This window comes from Tursiops truncatus, chromosome 19 (assembly GCF_011762595.2).
Source record: "Tursiops truncatus isolate mTurTru1 chromosome 19, mTurTru1.mat.Y, whole genome shotgun sequence".
Taxonomy (NCBI): domain Eukaryota; kingdom Metazoa; phylum Chordata; class Mammalia; order Artiodactyla; family Delphinidae; genus Tursiops; species Tursiops truncatus.
This window is the reverse complement of record NC_047052.1, coordinates 4,845,993-4,870,043: the sequence shown is the minus strand read 5'-3', so window position 1 is coordinate 4,870,043 and position 24,051 is coordinate 4,845,993. Positions and strand designations below refer to the sequence as shown.

At 57.6% G+C, this 24,051-nt stretch overlaps 2 protein-coding genes across 14 annotated transcripts in view; both read left to right on the top strand.

Annotated features, from left to right (window-relative positions):
* Positions 1-8,363, top strand: part of OSGIN1 (oxidative stress induced growth inhibitor 1) — a 56,899-nt gene extending 48,536 nt beyond the window's left edge. For 8 of the 10 annotated variants that reach the window (XM_033844465.2, XM_073796425.1, XM_033844458.2 and 5 more), the window contains exons 2-6: positions 1,499-1,603; positions 2,714-2,850; positions 3,964-4,155; positions 4,399-4,490; positions 7,048-8,363. In XM_033844465.2, coding sequence (XP_033700356.1) covers positions 1,537-1,603; positions 2,714-2,850; positions 3,964-4,155; positions 4,399-4,490; positions 7,048-7,996 — 1,437 coding nt within the window. In that variant the 5' untranslated portion in view covers positions 1,499-1,536 and the 3' untranslated portion in view covers positions 7,997-8,363. Of the gene's footprint in view, positions 1-1,062; positions 1,152-1,498; positions 1,604-2,713; positions 2,851-3,963; positions 4,156-4,398; positions 4,491-7,047 lie in introns of all 10 variants that reach the window. The other 2 variants (XM_073796424.1, XM_073796423.1) reach the window with 1 other exon arrangement.
* A 1,263-nt stretch (positions 8,364-9,626) lies between these two features.
* Positions 9,627-24,051, top strand: part of NECAB2 (N-terminal EF-hand calcium binding protein 2) — a 38,123-nt gene continuing 23,698 nt past the window's right edge. For 3 of the 4 annotated variants that reach the window (XM_073796434.1, XM_073796435.1, XM_033844472.2), the window contains exons 1-5: positions 9,627-9,857; positions 12,300-12,324; positions 17,668-17,776; positions 19,759-19,784; positions 19,955-20,052. In XM_073796434.1, coding sequence (XP_073652535.1) covers positions 9,642-9,857; positions 12,300-12,324; positions 17,668-17,776; positions 19,759-19,784; positions 19,955-20,052 — 474 coding nt within the window. In that variant the 5' untranslated portion in view covers positions 9,627-9,641. Of the gene's footprint in view, positions 9,858-12,299; positions 12,325-17,667; positions 17,777-19,758; positions 19,785-19,954; positions 20,053-24,051 lie in introns of those variants that run through there. The other variant, XM_033844471.2, reaches the window with a different exon arrangement.

Below are 24,051 nucleotides of genomic sequence, written 5' to 3'. Positions count from 1 at the left end.
GGTCCATTGTTGTTGCTGTGGGAGTGACACCCAGGTCCTCCCACCAGCCTGTCTGGGCGGCTGTCCCTCGTCCCTCTGCTCGGGACCTACCTGCCCAGCGGTGGACACTGGTGTTGCTGTCACTCTGCGCACATCGGAGGTCGTACGCTGGCCTCGCTTGTGTTGCACCAGCCTGTTCAAGATTTTCAAAAATTGTGAATGAGTTGCCCACTTTTCCAAATCAGAGAATTCACATTAAAAACCCAGATTTCAGCCTTTTCTGGAAGAATCCTGAAGGCCAGCGATGCCGGGCCCCCATCCCTGGCTGCTCTGGGTGGTCTGGGCCCTGTGCCCCCCATTCACCCTTTTACTTGCTACCAGCCCCATGTCTCCCTGGGGACAGGCCAAGCAGCGTGCACGGTGCATTCAGGCAAAGCCTCGGCACCATTAGCCCTGAATTTAAAAGTCGGCTGCGTGATACTGAGCAACTTGTGCGACTTCTCCGAGCCCCAGTTTACCCATCTGTAAGTGGGATAATAGCACCGACAGTGCTTTCTGCATAGGGTCAGTATGAGGAGGACATGAGAAAAAACATGTCAAATACCTGGGACATAGAAAGTGCTAAGTGCCTGCCTGCTCCTCACATGCTCGTGTGCGTGTTGCCCTGTGGTGGTCAGGACAGCAGGGCTGCTGGACAGTGGGTGATGCCAGGGCCCCCGTTAGCTCGTCTAGGGGAATGTGGAGAAGGTGGGTCTGGACTCTCCTCAGGCACCTGCAGCCCTAAGAACGGTGTTTGGGTCTCTCTGAGTGATTTGGGCTTGTGGCCAGCAGGGGGCGCTGGTGCTCCAGAGACAAGCAGGTTTGCACGCTTTTCTCCCCAAACCAAGGGGCTCAGGCGTCCGTGGTTTCTGCATGTCCACCTGTTCTAGCCCAGCCTCTGGAGGAGACAGTCAGCTCCGGTCTCTTCCCGGTGGCCCGTTTTCTCGAGGCAGTTGCTTCACGTACAGAACCTGTGTCCTCCCCCCCCCCCCCCGCCTCCAGCAACCCCATGGGGTAGAGACGATTATTATTCCCATTTTACAGATGAGGAAACTGAGACCCAGAGAGGTCGCCAGTTCAGAAGTGCCTCTCCAGGGCCAAGTCCACTGAAGACCCGAGGGCCGGATTGTGGGGTGAGGGCTGTGGCCGTCACAGAAGTGCTGGGCAGGGCTTGCCCACAGTTGGGCAGAGGGGGGCCTCATGGAAGCTGAATAAGCTTCGAGGACAGTTACTGCCCCTGATGAGATGGGGAGTGTGGAGTGAGGCTCAGAGAGAGGAGGTGACCAGGCTGGGGGAGAGAGCCCTGCATAATTGGACCTGTTTAGAGTATAGCAGGTATGAGAGGGGAGTGTCATCCTGATAAGACTCAGGGAGGACCTTGGACTTGATCCTGAGGGCCACAGGAGGTCACCCTGCAGCTGGGAAGTAAGTGCATGACACCCCGGCTCACCGAGGGCCCCCTCCTCCCCTGTGCCCCCAGGTTGCTGCCAGCCCCAAGCCCCCCCGAGAGCCCCAGCCATGAGCAACGGATGGAAGGACCACCTTGGTGCCCGCAGCTCAGAGCCCCTCCCGGTCGTCATCATCGGTGAGTGCCGCCCAGGGCGGGGGAGGGGCTGCACTGAGCCCCAAGGGTTAGAGGTCAGGAGCGGGCAGGCCCTGGAGCCGTCACTCTGTGCCCAGTGCTGTGCTCAGCAATTTATAAAACATCATCCGAGTAACCCTCCCGAGAACGCTCGAGGCAAGAGCAGGGTGCTCTGCAGGGGTTGCGCAGTAAGGGCGGGGCAGGGGGTGGGGGGACTGGTTCTGTGCCTGTGCCCGTCCTGTACTTTCCCTGTGCCTGCGTGCCTGTGTGACGGGGACGCAGCCGAAGCATGTTGTCCTGCCGTCAGGTCTGAACAAATGGGGGACAGAGGGCCCCTCCCTCCGGGCAAACACCAGGTCGAACCGCATGAAATGGCCATTTTTGTAAGTTAAAAACAGTTGCGCATCGGTGATTTCATAGGGTTCGTCTGAACAGCTGTCGACGTGTGAGTTAAGACTGAGAACAGCACAACATAAGACAGGGGAAAGACAGAGAAGAATAGGAGTGATGTCATGAGGTTAATTGCCCAAAAAGTGCCTCTGATAAGCAGTGTGGTTCATCCAGACCTGGGGGCAGGCGGCCCCACAGGTGGCTTAGCGCCCACGCTGAGCACCCTTGGCCCCCGAGCTCATCCCCAGAGCACGTAGCCATCTGTGCTCTAATATTTTACACATCCCTCTGACCGACCTGACCCCACTGTCAGTTCTCAGTAATCTCAGGATCTCAGTCATGCCGCTGTGTGACCACAGGCAAGTCAGTTAACCTCTCTGTGCCCCAGCTTCCTCAAGTAGAAAAGGAGGAAAAGTAGCATGTGTCTGGCTCAGTGCGCTCGGGGCTGTGGAGGGGCCTGGTACAGCAGCCACGGCAGTCAGTTTCTTATTATTTTGTTGTTATTAAAATCGCTTGACACGTAGTAAGCACTCAGTAACTGTCAGCGGTTACTTCCACAACTTTATTGTTGTTCAAGTGGTATAGTGCTAATAAATGTTCTGTTTTTATTTTTATGCCTGAAGAGCAAATCAATGAACGAGACAGATGGAGACCAAAGCCCTCGGTGGTGGTGGTCTCTTGTGCTCAAAAGCGCTGCCCTCTGACCCCGCCCTCTCTCCCCAGGCAATGGTCCCTCGGGCATCTGCCTGTCCTACCTGCTCTCGGGTTACAACCCCTACGTGAAGCCAGATGCCATCCACCCACACCCCTTGCTGCAGAGGAAGCTCACCGAGGCACCAGGGGTCTCCATCGTGGACCAGGTGGGCTTGAGCTCCGGGTGGGAGGGACACCCCCATTGCGGGGAAACTCTCCCGGGCACAAATGAAAAGGATGCATTCACGAGACGTAAGACCAAACGTGCGAGAGCCCACGAAATCAGCCACAGAAACTGGGAAGAGGAATCACAGCTGTCTTTGAAGACTTACAAATCCCACATCAGCTTGTCTCAGCTCCCCTAGACCAGTGCTTCTAAACCCAGGGATGATTTCCGCCCCCCCGCCCGCCCCGGGGACACTTGGCCACCTGGAGACAGTTTCGGTTGTCACGACCAGAGTGGTGACACCACAGGCGTAGAGGGTCGAGGCCAGGGATGCTGTTAAACATCCTACGATGCACAGGACAGGCCCCACCACAAAGAATTATCCAGCCCCAAGGCCAGTTGTGCCCCAGCTGAGAACCCCTGCCCTAGATATTGCAGGTCCACCAGCCCCTGCTCAGGAGGGCCCACCACCCTCCCCTCCACGCCCCTCGCCTTCCAGGAGGCCACTCAGTGTCTGCCCCCCACTTCAGGCAGCATCCATCCTCCTGGGCCCCTCCCAGCGTCAAGCTGGTGCGTGAGGAAGTAAGTTGGCACTGGGTCTAGATAGGCATTTTCCAGACTGCCTTCTACAGCAGGGGTTGCCCCCCGCGGGGGACCCCCCCCCCAACCTGGGCCACACAGCAGGAGGTGAGCGGCAGGCAAGCGAACAGAAGCTTCATCTGCCTCTCCCCATCGCTCCCCGTCGCTCACATTACCGCCTAAACCATCCCCCTCCGCCCCACCCTCGTCTGTGGAAAAATTCTCTTCCACGAAACCAGTCCCTGGTGCCAAAAATATTGGGGACCACTGTTGTACAGGACAGCCATCCCTCGGTATAATATGCAGAGAAAAATGTCCCTGCTCCAGTAAATCTGAGAGACACTGGGTTTGGCAAAATTAAACGGGTAAGTGACAGCTGCAGGACTTGTCAGAGCCTTTAATTTGCTGATGTGCACTATCTCCTTTTGAGAGGCAGCATTTCCCAAGCTTATCTGACACCCTGGTACTAGGGTGGAAAGGCAGGACCAGGTGGCCTTCCTCCAGTGGGCCCTCTGACTTGTGTCCCCCCACCCAGGACCTGGATTACCTGTCCGAAGGCCTTGAAGGCCGGTGCCAAAGCCCTGTGGCCCTGCTGTTTGATGCCCTCCTGCGCCCAGACACAGACTTTGGGGGCAACGTGGAGTCTGTCCTCACCTGGAAGCACCAGAAGGAGCGAGCCATCCCCCACCTGGTCCTGGGCCGGAACCTGCCAGGGGGCGCCTGGCACGTGAGTGGGGCCCAGAAGGGGTGAGGGGACTTGAGCCAAATCTACATGAAGTCTGGGGGAGGGGGAGGGGGAGGGGAGGGGGAGGGTCCCTCCTCCTCCCTAACTCGGGTTAGGACGCTTGCATTGCCCACCTTTCTCTATTCACCTCCCCCCCCCCCCCCCCCCCCCCCCCCAGCCTGCCCTCCAGCCCTCAGTGGACTGGGGGCCAGCAGAAGCCTGGACTTTGGTCTCCTTTCCTCCCAGTCCATTGAAGGCTCCATGGTGACCCTGAGCCAAGGCGATTGGATGGGGCTCCCGGACCTGCAGATCAAGGACTGGATGTGCAGGAAGCGAAGGTGAGGCTGCGCTGGAAAGCCCCAGATGGGCAGGGAAGACCTGGGCCCGACCCGACATTGAACTGGGAGCCAAAGGGCTTCGGGGCTCATCTAGCCCGCCCTTCCTCTTACTCCAGCGGGGGAAGCTGAGGTTCGGCTGGGGAAAGGACTTGCCCAGGACCACACGGGGAGTGAAGAGCAGAGCTGCGGTCACCTAGGACTCCCTGTCCAGTGCGCCTGCTGCACGACCTCGACCTGGCCTCCTTGTAGCATCCCAGGCTCTAAGGAGAGGGTGACAGCTGGCCTCTGCCCCCCACGCCCTGCCCCGGAGCCTCCAGCCCAGGCTCCCAGCCCTCTGGCCTCCCACGATTCTGAGCCTGGCCTGGAACAGTCTCTTTTTGTCTAGGTCAGCTAATAGGATGCACTTTTTTAAAAAAATATTTCTGCATTAGAAACATAACCATACTATAGAAAACTGAAAACTGAGAAAAGGAAAACAAGTGATGCCTACCTGGCACCGCCGCATCTCGGGGGGTTCTCTTCCCATCCGGTTTCCTGCTCCATAAAGACCACACTGCATACTTCTCTCCACCCCAGAGAGACAGCAGAATCACTGAATAGATAAATTCTAGCCCCCGCTCGCCCTCGTACGTTTCTGCCGCCCTCGGGGCTGTGACAGGGGGCCTGTTGTCCCCACCGAGGAGGCAGTCAGCCTCTCTGGCAGCTCCGTTTCCACCCCTGGGGCTCACTGTCCCTTGGACACAAAGACTTTTTGTCCCTGAAAATTTGATAGGAAGACATCCAGGCTGGTGTAGTGATGTGTTAACAGACAGATGGGAACGTAAATTTAACTTGTGGACGTGCCCTTTTCTATCGGACTCTTAAAATGTAACATTATGTCATGAGGATTTCACATGGCCATTACACAGTGTTTGCAACCATCCTTTCACATGGCCACTTACACTCCCAAGAGACGGTGAGCATCTTCACTGAGTACTTCCTCATACCCAGCCTTGTGCTTAGATGTTGGAGCCAAAAGCCACAACAGATGCACTCCCGTCCTCACGGTGCTGCCACGGTTCCTAAACCACTTCCCGGTCATGGAGCTTTCATTCTTTCCCGTGCGCCACATCATAAAGAACCCCGGATGCCACATCTTCTCAGGACAGTCCCTCGAAACAATTTTTACTAAAATAGAGGAGGGGAAATGCCCAGCCCACAGGCATGGATTCCAGACTTGCAGTTTCGGGAGCAGACTAGCAGTTGGGTTGGTTGGAGCAGCCTTATGGGATGTGCTCTGAGCTCACTCTGCAGTCAGGAGTTGTATTGAAGGCCTGCCCGTCAAAGAGGATTCCCTTCCAGTGAGTTAATCCGTAACAAAGTGTCCACAAGTCAGGAAAAGTAACTCACCTAAGGTCACCCCGGTAGCTACGGGGAGGAGCTGAGATGATGTCAAAGTCTGTGCGTCGGGCTTCCCTGGTGGTGCAATGGTTGAGAGAGTCTGCCTGCCGATGCAGGGGACATGGGTTCGTGCCCCGGGCCGGGAGGATCCCGCGTGCCGCGGAGCGGCTGGGCCCGTGAGCCATGGCCGCTGAGCCTGCGCGTCCGGAGCCTGTGCTCCACAACGGGAGAGGCCACAGCAGTGAGAGGCCCGCATACCGCAAAAAAAAAAAAAAAAAAAGTCTGTGCGTCACCCACTGGCAATGCTGGCCCTAGTCATGGCCCCAGAAAGGATTGCAATAATAGCAATAGAAATAACAACAACAACAATAGTAGTAATATCATAATAATAATAGTCTCTGCTGCTACTGTGTGGGCTAAGAACTATGCTAAGTGCTTTACATGGGTTACGCTTTAACCAACTTATTTACTGAAATACAGGGACATACAGAGAACTACACAGTTCACATGCCTACAGGCGGGTGAAATTTCTCAAAGTGGATACACCTGCGCTTCAGCCGCTCAGACTCAACAAACAGATTCCCCCCATCCCCAGCAGCCCCCTCAGACCCCTCCCGGTCACCACCCACTTCCTAAGAGGCAGCCACTCGCTTGACCTCTAACTCTGTAGATTAGGTTTGTCTGTTTCTGAACTTTATAAAAACGGAATCCTACCACATTTATGTAAAATATTATTTAGTCGTTTGAGGAAATAGTAGTGGCCGACCTCCTGTCACTTACTACCTGTCATGTTCTATTCTAAATTCTTCATTCGTATTATCTAAGCCTCTCAGCAATGGCAGGGAACGGGTGCTGTCACCACGGTCATCCTCATTTTGCAAAGGAGGAGCCCAGGCAGAGGGTTCCAGGCCCCGAGCTCACTGGTGGCAGAGCCAGGATTTGAACCCAGGCTGTCTGGCACCGGAGGCCACACTCTGAACCCCACCCTAATGAGGCACCCTTATCAGCTCCATTGTACAGAAGAGGAGACTGAGGCTCCGAGAGGTTAAACCACTTAACCAAGTCCTACACGTCTGGGTGGTGCAGCCACCGTCCAGCTCCAGGGCCTGGCTCCAGCCTGTCCATCTCCCCCGCAGTCCGCTCTGTGACACTCACCCTCCCTCGTCCTTCCCCGCAGAGGTCTTCGCAACAGCCGGGCCACGGCCGGGGACATCGCGCACTACTATAGGGACTACGTGATCAAGAAGGGCCTGAGCCATAATTTTGTGTCTGGCGCCGTGGTCACGGCCGTGGAGTGGGGGACGCCCGAGCCCAGCAGCCCCGGCGCCCAGGACCCCAGCCCCCTCTTCCAGGTGAACGGCTTCGTGACCACCGCGGACCAGAGCCAGCAGCCCTTCTCCCTATGCGCCCGCAACGTGGTCTTGGCCACTGGCATGTCTGACAGCCCAGCCCGGCTGGGCATCCCCGGGGAGGCCCTGCCCTTCGTGCATCGTGATCTGTCGGCCCTGGAGGCAGCCACGCGGGCAGGCACCGTGTCCCCGTCCTCGGACCCCGTCCTCATCATCGGGGCGGGACTGTCGGCGGCCGACGCGGTCCTCTACGCCCGCCACTACAACATCCCTGTGATCCACGCCTTCCGCCGGTCCGTGGACGACCCCGGCCTGGTGTTCAACCAGCTGCCCAAGATGCTGTACCCGGAGTACCACAAGGTGCACCAGATGATGCGGGAGCAGTCCATCCTGTCGCCCAGCCCCTACGAGGGCTACCGAAGCCTCCCCGAGCACCAGCTGCTGCTCCTCAGGGAGGACCGCCAGGCCGTGTTCCGGGACCCCCGGGGCCTCCAGAAGGTCTTCGGCATCGCCCTGGTGCTGGCCCTCATTGGCTCCCACCCTGATCTGTCCTTCCTCCCGGGCGCAGGCGCTGACCTCGCCACGGACCCCAGCCAGCCACTGAGCGCCAAGAGGAACCCCATTGACGTGGACCCCTTCACTTACCAGAGCGTCCACCGGGAGGGCCTGTACGCCGTGGGGCCACTGGCCGGGGACAACTTCGTGAGGTTTGTGCAGGGCGGGGCCCTGGCTGTGGCCAGCTCCCTGCTGAGGAAGGAGGCCAGGAAGCCGCCCTAGCACCTGGCCTGGCATCCTTGCACCCAGGCCCTAAAGAGGAGGGGAGAGCACCACGGCCCTGCTGGACGCAGAGCCCATCCCAAGATGCCCCAGTGATGGAAGGGGGCCTCTCCTGGCAGGAGACAGGAGCGGCCACGAGCCCATGCAACGGCCCTCTCAGATGAAGAGTGAGAAACCCAGGCTGCCAGGACTCAGACCAGGGTGGAAAGAGTGACCACAGGACAGGGGAGGCCCAGAGCTGTAACTGGGGGTGAGAGCTGCCGGTGTGAGCTGGGGTCACCGGGGCCAGCTGAGCACCGAGCCAGGAGGACCCCAGGCCCTGCTCTTCCCAGAACCGGGTCCCAAATAAAACCAGCGCCTGCCTGCACTCCTGTGTCTGAGGACTCTGTGCTTGGGGAGGCGGCCAGGTGCCCAGGACCTGCTCTGGGAGCTGGGGAGTGGGGGCGGGGGGAGAAGCACAGGGCCTGGTGGGAGAACGTCCTTGGGCTGGGGGGTTGGGAGTCCATGTACGGTGCCCCAGGAGGAAGGGCAGCTGAGTGGGAGCAGAGGAGACAGCAGCTGTGTTTGAGGAATGGGTGCTGGGGAGGCGTTCCTGCTCTGCCCACCCCTCCAGTCTAGTCCCAGCCTCTCCCACTCTCCCTCCAGCCACACTGTCTCCTTTCAGTCGGTCCTTCATGTTCCCCACACTTGCACCTGCCACAGGGCCTTTGCACAGGATAGTGTCTAGCAGAGGGCACTTTCCCCTCCTGTCTTTAACTCCTCTTCCTTCCACTCTCAGAGCATAAGGATCATTTCCTGTAGGAAGCCTCTTCTGACACATACCCCTCCACAGCCTATAGGCAAATTCCCCTCTCATGGCCCAAGGTGCCACCTCTTCATAACAGTTCAGTTTTAATTGTTCATTTATCCGTGGAATCATTCCAGTATCTGGCTCCGCCCACTTGGATGTAAGCTCAAGGAGGCCAAGGAACTCGTCTGTTTTCCCTGTCCTTGGAAGCCAGTGCCAGCACCAGGCCTAGCACCTAGCAGGTGCTCGTTTAATTCTTTGGGTCGGTGGGTGGATGGATGCGGGGAGTGAGGGGAAGAGGGTGTTCCGGAGTGAAGACTGGTTCTGGGCGTTGTTTAACAGGCGGGTGAGGGCTCACCGGGCGTGCACCTGGAGGAAGGGAAGAGTGAGTACCGGCGGAGCGGTGGGGGAGACCCCCCGTGCGTGGGCGCTGATACCCGGAGCCGGAGCCGGCAGAGGGCGCTCCGGGCTCGCCGGACACCGCGCTCCGGCCCCTGCGGCGGTACCAAGGTGGGGCGGGGCACCTTCCGAAGGGGGGGCAGCCCCCAGGGACGCACCCCCGCAGCCAGACCCCCAGGACCCCGCGCCTGTTGGGTAGCGTCCAGCCGCCGCGCCCGGCCGCGGGGGCTGGGGGCTGTGGCCACGGGGCACGTGGCTCGGGGTCCGGGCGGTGCGGCCCCTCCCCCACTCCCGTCCCCGAGCGCCGGCCAGTCCCCGCGCGGCCGCGGGGACAGAGGGAGGGAGGGCAGGAGGGCGGGGCGCACGGGCGGCGCCGGGGAGGGGGTCGCGCGGGGGCGGTCCGCGGGCCGGGCGGGGGTCGGCGGGCTTCCGGGCGGTGGCGGCGGCGGGCGCGGCGCGATGTGCGAGCGGGCGGCGCGCCTGTGCAGGGCCGGCGCGCACAGGCTGCTCCGGGAGCCGCCGCCGCAGGGCAGGGCGCTGGGCGGGCTGCTGCGCTGGGTGGGCGCCAGGATGGGCGAGCCCCGGGCGCCGCTGGCCCCCGCAGTCCCCGCAGCGGACCCCGGCCCCAGCCCGGGCCCCGCCTCGCCGCGCGGGGGCACCGCGGTAATCCTGGACGTGAGTACGCGCCGGCCGGGACCCCGAGCCCCCTCCTCCGTCCCCGCCGGGACCTGCGAGGCCCCCTTCTCCCTGGGTAGGGACCCCCTGCCCCTCCCCCTCGGCGGTCCGGAGCAGGACCCGCACCGGCCCCTCCGCGTCCCAGAGCGCGGCCCCCTGCCCCTCTACCTCCCGGCGGGTCTCCATGCGAATCCTTTCTCGTCCCTGGACCGGGACGACCCCTTCCTCCCCGTCCCCTTCCTCCACTTCTGGGGATCTACACGTTCTCAGAGCCGGGAGCCTGGAGCCCCTCGACCCGGCCACCGCCCCCCTACTTTTGTTCTGGCCAAACCCTCATCTTTTTCCCATCCCGACACTTCATCCTCTACCCCCATCCCTTCCCGGGACGAGAGCCTCTGGCCGCTTCCGGCCCCCTCCTCCTCTCCATCCCGATTCCTGCCCCAGTCGTTACTTTTCTAAGACCACCTCCCCGCAACACACACACACACGCACACACAGGCACACACGCACAACCCCTAGGTCCGGGGCCACCTTTCTTGTCCTGGCTGTAGACCCTAAGCCCTTGTATTCTCTACCCTAAATACCCTTCCCCCAGGCACCACCTCTTTCAAAGTGAGGCCCCCTCCGCACCTCTGTCTTCCCCTCTCCTGTCAGCAGAGGCGGAGCCATCCCCCGTCCTCCCTGAGCCTGGACCCCTCTGGGGACCCCTATCCACTCTGAGCCCCGTCATTCCCTTCGCCACCCTCCCTACCTCACCTCACCCCCATCCATCCCCTCCGGGGCCCCACCTCGCCCTCCCACCCACTCCCCACCGTAGGAGGGAGATCCTACAGGATGGATGTCCCCGGTAGAGTGCTGGGGGGAGGTGGAGGGAGCTTTGCCCCCCAGGGGACAGCATGGCAGTGGGGTGTGCATGTCCCAGTGAGGGTGTCCTGTGTGGTGGGTGACCGCGGGCAGGGGTGCCTCTCTTGTGCATCGTGGGTTTCTGGGAGGTGTGTGTGTGTGTGTGTGTGTGTGTGTGTGTGTGTGTGTGTGTGTGTGTGTGACACATCGTTGTGAGTTGGGGGAGCGTGGATTTCCGCTCTCCCCTTCCTCCTGGAGCCCATAGCTGGCTCTGGACGGAAAGGGCTGGGCAGGGAAGGGGGATCTGTGCTGTGAGTGCCTGTGGCTCAGTGCCCCCCGAAACAGGCTCACACACAGCCCGACACGCACTTGCACAGCTGAACCCTCTCAAAGCCCCAGCAGCGTTCACAGCTGAGAGTCCTGGGCCACCCTTGCAGGGAAGACCTGTCCAGACCTCTCCTGGTTCTCACAGGACTGGAGGTGGACTCTGGAGTCCTCGCATGCTGGCCATGAGCTGGCTCTGAGCCTCCATTTCCTCATCTGTGAAATGGGCTGATGAGCAGGCATGGGGGCCACATCACGTGGTCGTGTCAGCCACTTGTTTAACGCTCAGGCCGGCACGGGCACCTGAAGGTGGGACCCCTGCCTCCGGGAACCTTGCGGAGCAGGCGTGTGGGGTGCTGATAACTGCTCCCTTCTCTGCCTCAGCCACAGTGGCTACTGCCCCGTGCCGAGGACTCAGGGTTCAGCTAAAGGAAGGGGAGATGTTTGAGAAGCTTCCTGAGCTGCTGCTTTGGTTTGTCACAGCCCCAGGTGTTTGCTGATGGATGCCTGCCCCGTTGCTTGGAGGGAGGGGCCTAGGGGGCTCTGTCCTTGAAGGGGTGATGGTCACCCAGGGGGGCCCTGCCTCTCCTTCCATCAGCAAGGCTTACTAGGTCCCAAAAACACCAGGAGGAGGAGTCATCTGGTTTCAGCTGAGGCTGGAGGGGATGGGGTTCCCCCCTCCCCCCCTCTTCCCCTTCCCACGGCAGCCGGCAGCGGAACCTTGCATCTGCACCAGATTTCTGAGCTGCTGGCAGCCTACCCACTCCCCCACCCCCCAAATAATCCAGTTCTGCCCTGGCTGATCTAGTCATCAGGCCTCGAGGTTCCCTTAGCAGACACCTCTGTTCAGACTTAACCCAACCTCCCTGGAGGAAACCAGGCTCCCAAGGGGTCCTGGAGGGGGGATGTATAAGGCCAGCGGCTGCATCCATGGGACAGGAATTCTGAGTGTGCGACTTGAGCGTCCAACAGGGCGTGCAGCCCAGAGACCCACAGCTCTGGAAGCACACACGCAAGCACGTGATGGGTGTGAGCGTGTGTCAGCGTGGCCGTGGGCAGGCTGCCGGCACAGAAGGGAGAGTGGGCAGCTGCTTCCGCGCAGGCGGCGGGAGGACCTCTGCCTGAAACGCCCTCCCGCCCCTGGATCCCAGCCAGGGTGTCTTCCCCGGGGAGGGAGAAGGGGGCCCAGCTTCCCCAGACCACCTGGGGTTGGGGACGGTGGTCAGAAGCCCGCCCCTTCCGGGCCAGCGCTGATTCGACCTCTCTTCTCTGCAGATATTCCGCCGTGCGGACAAAAATGGTGAGTTTCCCTCCCAGGCTGTCCCCTGAATGAGGACCTGACTCTTTCTGGTTGGGAGTGCAGGACTCTGAATCCTGCCTCTGTTCCTCAGTTTCCGCATCTTACAATGGCACTCCCCGTAGTTCCTGCTTAGTAGGGGAGCCGTGCCGATTCAGAGAGCAGGTGCTGGTGATGCTGTGATGCCCTGCCCCTGGTAAATCCTTGATGTTCTTGAATCTCATGCAGCTGGGCTGGACCAGAGCAACCCAGGCGGGGGCCCAGGAAGCCCCCAGCCTCACTGCAGGCCCTTCCTGGGCCCTGGCACACCTGCTCCTCAGAGCCACCTGATACACTCGGTGCGGTTGCCCCCATTCTGTCAACTCCGTAGTGGCCCAGGGAGGTTCTGTGAGTTGCCCGGGGTCACCCAGCTGCATGAAGACAGTCGAAGCTCTGCTGCGGACCTCAGCAGATTTCCCCACTTCACGCGGCTTCCCGAACAAAGTGAGCCCATTGTCGTGAATTCAGGGCCAGTGAATTCAGGACACTCCACTTCTCCTGACTTGCTGGAGATGTTCCACCCTGGACCTTTCTGGAAGGCAGAGGCCAGAAGCTAACAAGGTTTACTAAGGCCCACCTGAGCCTCACAGTGGCCACAGAGAGCGTTTGTATAAATACCATAGTCATTATTCTTGGGCCGGAAGCAACTCTCTGTGGACTCTAACCAAGGCACAGCCCCTCTCCAGGCCTCAGTTTTGCCATCTGTAAAGTGGGGTGATAACACGTAACCTGTCGGCTTCCCTGGGCTGTTGGGGAAGTGCAGGGAGGAGATGGGTGGTGAATTTTTAAAAGAGAAGCAGGCAGTGCTCAGTGTTGATTTATTCATTATTCATCCATCGAGAAAATACTACTGAAGTATCAAGGCCCGTGCTGGGGAAGGAGTGGGGAACAGATGGCCCATCGCTTGCCCACACCCCCCCAGGGCCTTCAGGCCCCAGGCCCTCTCGTGCGTGGGCCGGAGGTCAAGATGGCAGCGCTCTCCCGGGCCCCAGCACCCCTCCCTCCTGACCCTGGGAGTTACCCTTGAGCTATCCCCGCACTGTGTTGTGGGGTAGAGCATGAGACCTTGGGGAACAGCCCTGGGCTGGAAGCTAGTACCCAGGGATCTCCCTCTCTCACCCACCATCCCTGGGTGTGACGGTGACCACTCCCAGGCCTCTTGGGATACAGGACTGTCAGATGCAGCAATTCCCTACGGAGCACGGAGAAAGAGAGGGACGCGGTGGGGGGACTTGAGTGTCGCTCGAGAAATCGTCGTGGCATCACGGCCTGAACAGTGTCAGACTAGAGAAAGGGGTTTGGGGGCCTCTCTCTACCTTCTCTTGTGCAGACGGCCTGGGATCATCACCGTGTGTTGGCCACGCCCCTCGGCAGATGATGAGGATTTTCCAGGGAGGGATTTGGGCTTGTCCCTGTCGTGGGCCCGGCCCACAGTAGGTCCTCAGTAAATGGCTGCTGGCTTACAGGTGACGGACTCATTCACCGCTGGGAGTGCGGTGTGTGTCCCTGGGATGCAGCCGTGTGGGTCTGGCTGTGCGTCACCATTCATGCTTTTGAGAGAGTGTGTGCACATGAGGGTTGAACGGCCGTTCTCTGACTGTTGCTGTACATACCAAGGGTGTGTGTGTCTGTGTGGGTGGGCGGGGGGCGCCCTGGTCTCCCTTCAGGCACGGATGGGGTTTCATCCTGGTTGCTCATCCCCCGCCCCCCTGCATCCCGGCCCATCAGAGGCCGTGTTTCCGCCCCCTGAGCACAGCTGCGGGGACCCTCGACTTTGCTCCTGCGGTCCCCACAGAGGCGGAGCCCAAGCCCACTCCTGCCCCTGGGGCCTTCGTCTTCCCGGCCAGCACCAGTGGCCGTGGGGGGTTGTCACCAGGGTTAATGGGGTGTGTGATTCTGGTTCCCAGGAAGCTTCCCGGGCCCCCGCTTTGCTGCAGGGGCTGCCAGGGCTCAGCCGCCTACCAGCTCTGTGACCTCAGGCAGTCACCAAACTCTCAGGGTCTCAGTGTCCCCATCTGTAAGTGGGGATCATCATTCTAGTGCCCGCTTCAAGGGGCTGGCATGGGGGGTGGGGTGAAGCGCGGGTCTTGGCTGCTGTAAGGAACCAGCGAGCCCTCACACCAGCTGATGAGCATTGAGTGCCCTGCAACACGGGTCTTGGTTTGTCAACAAGTGTTTGATTCTCACCCCGTGCTTCACGGGGCGTTCACCATCGGGTGGAGACTGCCCGCAGCTGTGCAGCATCTATTAGGCACTAAGACGTTAATAGACCTCATGTGACGTTCCCTGGGCTCCTAGTGGGAGAAGCAGCATCATCCCCCACCCCTTTTCTATGGGTGTCAAAAATCAAGGCTCAGAGAGGACAAGTCAGAGATCGCAGATGCTCAGGTGGGGAGCATGGTGGGCGGTTCTGACTGAGCCCAGCCTAGTTTGCCAACGTCGTGTGGGCAGGGAATGGATGCCGGCTCTGCCCCAGTTGTCCACGGAAGCAAGATGCCGGCCCGTGGCCCCCGGCCGCGGGTTGGAGTGGAATCGGCCTTTGGGATCACAGGTACAAGGGCTTCGGCTCGGGCTGGCCTGGCCTGGTGGCTCCCAGGACAGAGGCATCTTCGTGGAGGTGGAGCCGGAGCCTGGGCGTGGCCCCCGCGGGGAGGCAGAGAGTGGGGTGCCTGCCGGGCAGCCTGGGCTGTAGGACCTGGAAGGGTGGTGTGGCGGCCGGTGGAGGGGTGGGTGCCAGACTGCGTTTCCTCCAGGGAACAGGGACGCTGACAGACTCCTGGCATTTGAAAGGTCACTGCAGCAGAGCCTGAGCTCATGCTAATTAGCGAGGACACCTGCAAACGGCCCACTCGGGCGGGGGGGCGGGGCGTCCCGGAGGTGCTAGGCCCTCTCGCTCGTCTAATTGGACAGAGGCCGTGGCGGATGTTGCTTCCCTCATTAGCTGATCTGGGTTCAGCAGGGCTGTGGTGGGACTTTCAAGCTAAATGTCACCGAGAAGGCTTTGTGCTCGGGAGGCCTGGCGGGCCTCTCTCTGCCTGTTCTCCTGAGTGCGGACTGGATGGAGGTGCCTGGATGCGCAGAAGGAGATGGTGGCAGGGATGGTGCCGTGCCCGTGGCAGACGTGACTAATCAATCACAGCACGCTTCCACTGAGTCCAGACTTGGCTTCGGCTTTTCCATGTAGCCCTGTGGCTGGGGGTCTCCACACAAGACCCTGCCCCAGGTTGGGTCGGGAGCATGGACTCAGGAGCCAGGTGGCCTGGGTTCGACCTCCCGCTGAGGGACCTGGGCAAGTCCCATAACTGCTCTGTGCCTCTCTGCTCTGTGGAGGTGATGGTATACCTATGTGGTGGGGTGTTGTGAGGACCAGATGCGTGAACACACAGAGCCTGTGTGTCTGCCCTGGTTCTGCTCCCTGGCTCCTGGGTCGTCATCAGTCTTGTTAAAGGAAACCTGGAAAGTGTCCTCTTTCACAGAAGACAAGGACCATAACTTAGCATTCATGTATGTCACGGCTGGTATCGTGCACTGTTTATGGTTGGTTTCTGGGTCTTTATGTGTGAATGGGGGGATTGTTTTGTTTTGGGGGGACTGGGTTTTGAAAGTTAGAAATTCATTCTCCCGTCTGTGACATTAAAACATGAGCCGGGAGAATTCCCTGTTGGTTCAGTGGTTAGGACTCCGAGCTTCCACTGCAGGGAGCGCAGGTCCGATCCCTGGTCCGGGAGCTAAGATCCTGCATGCTGTGCGGGCGGGCGAAAGGAAACGAAAGAAATCTGAGCACCTGAGACAGGAAGTTGGAGGCACGCCGGACATTGCCCCCGCCCCCACGTGCAAGCCCGTGCCCGCCCTCCCATGTTCCCCGGCTCTCAACACGGGCGGAGCGGAGCCCAGCGCAAGGCGTGGGCATCTTCTCCCTACTCAAAGTTGCCCTACTCTGAGCCCCTGCAGAGCTGTTGGCCGCAGAGATAGAAGCTCCAGAGTCTTTGAAATGGACGAGTGCCTTCTGCCTGGGTCCAAGTAGGTCTGCCGCGTCTGATTGGGCGGGTTGTGCCCTGCTCAAGGGCAGCTACTCGAGAGAGTTGAGGGCCTCAGTCCAGCCTGCGCGGCCCTCCCCTCACGTGCTCTGATGCTGTACCGCGTCGCCCCACCCCGCCATCAGGAAGCGCGTTTCTTTCTAATCAACACAACGTGCCACGTGGGCTCTCGAGGGCTTTGACTGCAGATTTGCCAGAAGTACTGAAGGGGGTCTGCAGAGAGGGGCTGGGGCTCACCTGTTTCCCTGGCCTCCGCTGTCTGCCACAGATGCGGCCCCTTTAAGGAGGAGCAGGAAGCTAAGATCAGTGAGGAGGGGGCTGTGGCTTCCGGGATGGGTTGGGGAGGTGGGTGTACTGAGCAGGAGAGCCCAGGTGGGAGGAGCGGAGGCTGGAAGCTTGGGGAGTCGCTGGAGTTTTGCTGGGAGCCCCTCTCTCAGGGGCCCAGCTGCCCCCAACCCATGAGAACTTCCCCAGCTTCTGCTGGTACCCAGGGCAACCGCAAGTGGAGGTCGAAGGGGTGAGACGGGGAGGGAGGCGTTGGGACAGATATGTCAGCTGTGAGGGCCCCTTGTCCAGAGCCCCAGGCCTGGCACCACCTCCCCCGGGGTTTGGCATCCTCAGGGCTGTATCCGCGGCACGGTGAGTGCCAACGTTGGCAGCGGGCTCACGTCAGACCCCGTGAAGGCAGAGTGGAGAGGGGTCATTCCCTCCCCAGAATCCGGACCCGGGTGCCGAGGCGGAGATGATTAAAGTGTGCGGAGGTGTTCTGGGTTTTTGGAACCAACAGAGAGGGGTCGTCAGACTACCTCCATGTGGTCAGGTGACTGGGAGAAAAGGTTGCCTGACAGGCTCAGGTGTGCTCTATCTACCTGTTGACTGTGGGGCTTAATGAGCCCCAGCGTTTGCTGGTTTGGGGATTATCTGTAAATGGTGTTGGTCTGTTGGTTTGGGAATTAGCTAGATGAGTCTGTGATCTCCGTGAACTGGAGCTGGCTGGTTAATTTGGATTAGAGGCACCGGCAGGGATGATCTGAGCTGGGGTTTATCTGCTAGTTTGGGGTTTATCTGCTAGTTTGAGTTGGCTGGTTAATTTGGATTAGCGGCACCGGCAGGGATGATCTGAGCTGGGGTTTATCTGCTAGTTTGGGAATTAGCGGGGCAGGCGGGGATTACCTGGCTGGAGTTTCTCTGTTGATTTGGGAATTGTCTGGGTCTGGGGATGTCCCATCTGTTAGACACCAGCTGCTCTCCCCTCACCCCTTCCTCGCAGATGACGGGAAGTTATCCTTGGAGGAATTCCAGCTCTTCTTTGCAGATGGCGTCCTCAACGAGAAAGAACTAGAGGGTCTCTTCCACACCATCGACTCGGACAATACCAAGTGAGCTAAGTCCTGGGGGCTGGGGCCGAGAGGCAGCGTTTCCCTTCTCTCGCAGTGGCCAGTCTCCACTGCCCACTCCCCTGGAGGCACAGAGACCTCAAAGTCCCCAAACCAGCTAAGAAGTCCCATCTGTTTGGCCCCGACTGGCCGGGGCGACCTGGGGAGTGGACAGGTTGATACTGCGTCGGCAAGTGTTTGTCTTTTCTGAGCACACATGGCGAACCTGGGAGGGACCGTAGATTTGCAGAACATACACCGGATAACGAAAGGGAGAGATGAGCCACCTTGACCCAGTTCGGACCCCAATGCCTTGGGCTTAGCCCTGGTCTCACCACGAGCTCTGTGATCCTCTCCAGATCCCGTCTTAAACCAAACTGTCCTCACTCTGACCTGAACTCTCCTTCTCACTCTGTACCTAATCACCTTTTCTCCAACCCAGCCGGAACCCTAACCTGTGTCTCAGTCAATCCCAAACTCCGGCCCCAACCCTCAAACTCTAAATCCCTAAATCGAGTCCAGAGTGCGCGTTGTACTCACACACGCCGACCCTTCCCAACCTGAACTCCAGCTTTGCCCTCTCTGAGTGATCCCCAGGCAGGTGAGGCCCGAGCCCCCTTCTCCACTCCACACCTGAGTTCCTCGGGGCTGTTTGGAGCAGATTGGATAAACTGGGGTCCCCTGCGACAGGCTAGAGATGGTCTGGACGACGAGCTGCCACCAGGCCCGTTGGCAAGGGACACAGCATGGGGCCGCCTGGGGCCAGAGGTGGGGCTGAGCGTCCTGGGAGCCAGGGTGGGGCAGGCGGAGGGGGAAAGGCCCCTTGAAAGAAACGGCTTCCTGCCGCAGGCTCCAGGGGAGGCCTTTGTTTCTGGAGCGAGATGGAGGGTCTGAGCAGTTCCTGCAGCGCCCCAGGGAGCTTGAAAGGGGAGCTTGAAAGGGCTGCGGCAGGTGCCTGTGGGTTATTCATCCTCATTCGGGCAGCTGGGTCTGGGAGGAGGCGGCAGTGGTGAGCGTGTGTGAGTGCGGGTGGGCGGACTTACCACTAGCAAAGCCCAGACCTCTGAAGACCTTTGGGTGTCTTCTTTCCAACGTTCCCCAGATTGTGAGCCGTAAACATCCCCTCCTTGGGATGCTAAACAGGTTTTCTGCCCAAAACCGTTCACACGGCTCAGAAAGGTCGGTGAAATGCTCCTTTGAGCACAATTAAACAGGCTTCGTTTCTGCAGGACTTGGCCGCACTTTTCACCAGGTGATGCGGATTTGGGGAACCTCCAAGACAGAGTTTGCAGGGCCTTTTCCCAGAAGCCTCTTGACGAAGCCGGCACGCTCTGTAGGCCGGCATCTCTCAGGGAACTGGGGCCCAGAAAGGGAAGGTCATCAGAACCTGCACAGAGCTCAGGTCCCTTGGCGTCCGCCGCCAGCACACCGACCCGCCGTGTCTGCGTTCTGAAGCTGCCGCCTGCGCCTTCCCCGGCGTGGGTGGCCTTCTCGTGTTCAGCCTCCTCTGAGGAAGGACAGGAGGATCCCAGGCCTAGAGTGAGAGCAAGGAGGGCAACCCGCACCCCCAGCAGAGCCCAGGACCCAGCAGGCAGGGATGCCCGGGGCAGTGCGTCGCGGGAGAGTTCTGCTGACAGCCTGTAATAGCCGTGGGCTGTTCCCCTCGCTTTTCCCAGCCCCCGGTTTAGCCCCATCGGCTCCTGATGTGGTGGGCAGGCTCTGGGAGAGGAAAGGGGTGGCGAAGCACGGTGAGGGGGTCAGACAGACGCACACACATGGAACCCTCTGGAGGGGGCGGCATCCTTCACCTGCTGTTCCCGCACCTGTAAAGCCGGGGTCGCTGTGCCAGCACATGGGGTGAAAAGAGGAGAGGCCCAGGAGGTGTTTTACCAGCCACACTGGGCTGTGCTCGCTAGGGAGGGAAGGAGGGCGGGAGGCACGGGACAGGCCAGTCTCTGAGTCCCTCTCATTCTCTGTCTCTGCAGCCATGTGGACACCAAGGAGCTGTGTGGTAGGTGCTGGCTGTGCAGGGACAGAGGCTTGGCTGGGGTGTGTTTTCTGTGAGGGGAGGGGACCGGGGAGAGGCAATGAATGAGGGGCACAGATGGGATTGGTGGGAGGGCCCAGGGGGAGGGGCATGGTCCTCCTATGACCTGTGACCTCTGCCTTCCTTTCCCCCAGATTACTTTGTGGACCACATGGGGGACTACGAGGACGTCCTGGCCTCCCTGGAGACCTTGAATCACTCTGTCCTGAAGGCCATGGGCTACACCAAGAAGGTCAGCGGGCGTGGGAGGCCCTTGGGGGTCCAGGGCTTGAGTGCTGGTTTGGGTCTACATTTCCGCAGAACGTCCTCGCACAAGGGTGCCTGGATTTGTGATGACAAGTGTTGGGCGAATGCGGCTCTGAAGTGGGCTTTGCTTGGGGCTTCTAGAGAGAGTGAGGGAAACTGAAGTACCTGGAGTGGCTTGTTGAACGGCACTGTCTAGCAGTGTCTGGTTCAGAGCGTGAGGCCCTTTCCCACAGTTGGGCTTGGTCCTGGGATGGAGTCCTAGGAAGGGAGCGGCAGTCACCCTGAGGACTCCGGGGCCTTGGACAGGTGTCAGACCTGACGATGCCACGCCCTTTACAGGGTTACGGATGGGGTGGGATGGGGGTGGACTTGAGCATCTGAACTTGACCAGGAATCTGAGGGTGTCTGGGGTGAGAACGCCGTTTCCAGAGGAGGAGATGTGAGCTGGGCTGTGGGTCCATTAGGAGTGGTGGGAGGGAGCCGGGGGCAGGACTCTGCGTGTCCTGGAGAGAGGGCTCGGGTGTGGCTTCAGAGTCTGTGCCCGCAGGCCTGTCACCTCCTTGTTGGCATTTATGCCCTGGAGGAGGGCAGAAGGAGGGAGATGGGGCAGGTTGTGGGCTGGGCGTCATTGTAGCTCAGATGGGCATAAGCAGCCCGCCTCCCAGCTCCGTTTCCCACCTGTGAGTCTGCACCGACTCTGGCTGGTGCTTCTGGGGGGAGCAGTGGGGTGTGTTCCTTCTCTGTATCCACGGAGAGGAGTCACCGTGAATTTCCCGAGGCTCTGTGACAGCCAGGATTAAACGCTCACTTAATCCCCCCAGCAGCCCTGTGGGTAATGACAATCAATCATAACTATAAGTGACATAACCATGGAAACATAGCTTTCATAACTATGGAAACACGCTCGGAAAGGTGAACCCTGTAGGGTCGTGGCCAGACAGCCAGAGCTTCCTGCTGAAATGGGAGGGGAAACTGAGTCAGGGACCTGGCTCGAGGTATGGAGCACAGCATGGGACCAAGCTGACCAAGGTGTGTAGGAGGGAGTGGGCCATGCTGTGATGGACGTGTAATGCCCAAGGAGCTGTGGGAGCTCAGGAAAGACCAGCCCCACCTGCTGGTTGAGGCCAGGGAGCTTAGCTGATGAAGTCAGCCAGACCAGGCTGAAGGACCCCAGCCAGTCACTTCTCTTTCTGAACCTCAGTTTCTCCATCTGTGGAATGGGAGCATTCATAGAAGGCAGCATGGAAAGCCCCCAAGCTCTGGAACCCTTGTGCAGTGTGTCAGCCCCAGCCCCTCTCCTCACGGCTGGGTGAGGCACACTGGTTGCCCACATGGGACTCCTTGCGATTGAACTCACCGCCTTAAGCCTCAGTTTTCAAATCTGGGAATGGAGCCACTGCCCAGCAATGTTGTCTTCCGTATTAATAAAACGCATACTTGTTTCTTGGTCTTTGGGCATAACTATTCAGAGATGGGACACAATTCTCTATCAAGAGACGATTTTATTTTATTTTTTAAATTTTATTGGAGTATAGTTGACTTACAATGCTGTGTTAGTTTCAGGTATACAGCAAGGTGATTCAGTTGTACATATATTCATTGCTTTTCAGATTCTTTTCTCATATAGGTTATCACAGATTATTGAGTAGAGTTCTCTGTGCTATACAGTAGGTCCTTGTTGGTTATCTGTCTTATATGTAGTAGTGTGTGTATGTTAATCCCAAGCTCCTGATTTATCCCTCCCGCCTCACCACGTTTCCCCTTTGGTAACCGTAAGTTTCTTGTCAATACCTGTAAATCTGTTTCTGGCTTTTTTTAATCTCTTCAAAATATTGTGTTTTTTTTGGTTGTTTAAAACTTTCTATCAGAGTATACTTGGTTTACAATGTTGTGTTAGTTTCAGGTGTACAGCAAAGGGAATGTTATATGTATATATCCATTATTTTTCAGATTCTTTTCCCATGTGGGTTGTTACAGAATATTGAGTAGTGTTCCCTGTGCTATGCAGTAGGTTCTTATTAGTTATCCATTTTATTTATAATAGTGTGTATATATTAATCCCAGCCTCCTAATTTATCCCTTGCCCCCTTGTTTCCTCTTTGGTAGCCATAATTTTGATTTTGATATCTGTGAGTCTGTTTCTGTGTTGTAAATAAGTTCATTTGTATCATTTTTTAAAAAATTAGATTTCACATATGAGCGGTATCATATGATGTTTTTTTTTCTCTGTCTGACTTCCTTCAGTTAGTATGATCTCTAGGTCCATCCATGTTGTTGCAAATGACATTATTTCGTTTCTTTTTATGGCTGAGTAATATTCCATTGTATGTATGTGCCGCATCTTCTTTATCCATTCCTCTGTCAGTGGACACTTAGGTTGCTTCCATGTCTTGGCTATAGTAAATAGAGCTGCAATGAACATTGTGGTACATGGCTCTTTTTGAGTTATGATTTTTTCAGGGTATATGTCCGGTAGTGGGATGGCTGGGTCGTATGATAGTTCTATTTTTAGTTTTTTAAGGAACCTCCATACTGTTCTCCATAGTGGCTGTACCAATTTACATTCCCACCAACAGTGCAAGAGGGAGCTGTTTCTCCACACCCTCTCCAGCATTTGTTGTCTGTAGACCTTTTGATGATGGCCATTCTGAACGTGTGAGGTGATACCTCTTTGTAGTTTTTTTTGTTTTTTTTGGTTTTTTGGCTGTGTTGGGTCTTTGTTGCTGCGCGCAGGCTTTCTCTAGTTGCAACGAGCGGGGGCTACTCTTCGTTGCGGTGTGCAGGCTTCTGTTGTTGTGGAGCACGGGCTCTAGAGCACAGGCTCAGCAGTTGTGGCGCACAGGCTTAGTTGCTCTGCGGCATGTGGGATCTTCCCAGACCAGGGGTCGAACCTATGCCTCCTGCATTGGCAGGCAGGTTCTTAACCACTGTGCCACCAATCCCTCTGATTGTAGCTTTGATTTGCACTGCTCTGATAATTAGCGATGTTGAGCATCTTTTCATGTGCTTTTTGGCCATCTGTATGTCTTCTTTGGAAAAATGTCTACTTTGATCCTCTGCCCATTTTTTGATTGGGTTGTTCGGTTCCTTTTGATATTGAGCTGTGTGAGCTATTTGTATATTGTGGAGATTAAGCCCTTGTCAGTCGCTTCGCTTGCAAATATTTTCTCCCATTCTGTGGGTTGTCTTTTTGTTTTGTTTATGGTTTCCTTTACTGTGCAAAAGCTTTTAAGTTTAATTAGGTCCCATTTGTTTATTTTTGGTTTAATTTTCTTTAGTCTAGGAGGTGGATCAAAAAAGATACTGCTGCAATTGCAAAGAGTGTTCTGCCTATGTTTTCCTCTAAGAGTTTTATAGTGTCCAGTCTTACATTTAGGTCTTCAATCCGTTTTGAGTTTATTTTTGTGTATTGTGTTAGAGAATGTCCGAATATCATTCTTTTAAGCTGCTGTCCAGTTTTCCCAGTGCCACTTATTGAAGAGACTGTCCTTTCTCCATTGTACATTCTTGCCTCCTTTGTCATAGATTAGGTGACCATAGGTGAGTGGGTTCATCTCTGGGCTTTCTATCCTGTTCCATTGATCTACATTTCTCTTTTTGTGCCATTACCATACTGTTTTGATGACTGTAGTTGTAGTGTATTCTGAAGTCAAGGAGCCAGATTCCTCCAGCTGGTTTTCTTTCTCAGGACTGCTTTGGCTATTCAGGGTCTTTTGTGTTTGCACACAAATTTAAAAATGTTTTACAGGGAAGCCCAGCCATTGATAATTTGATAGGGATTGCATTGAGTCTGTAGATTGCCTTGGATAGTATAGTCACTTTGACAATATTGATTCTTCCAATCCGAGAGCATGATATATCTTTGAATCTGTTTGTGTCATCTTCGATTTCTTTCATCGGCGGCTTACAGTTTTCAGAGTACAGGTCTTTTGTCTCCTTAGGTAGTTTTATTCCTAGGTATTTTATTCTTTTTTTTTTTTAACAT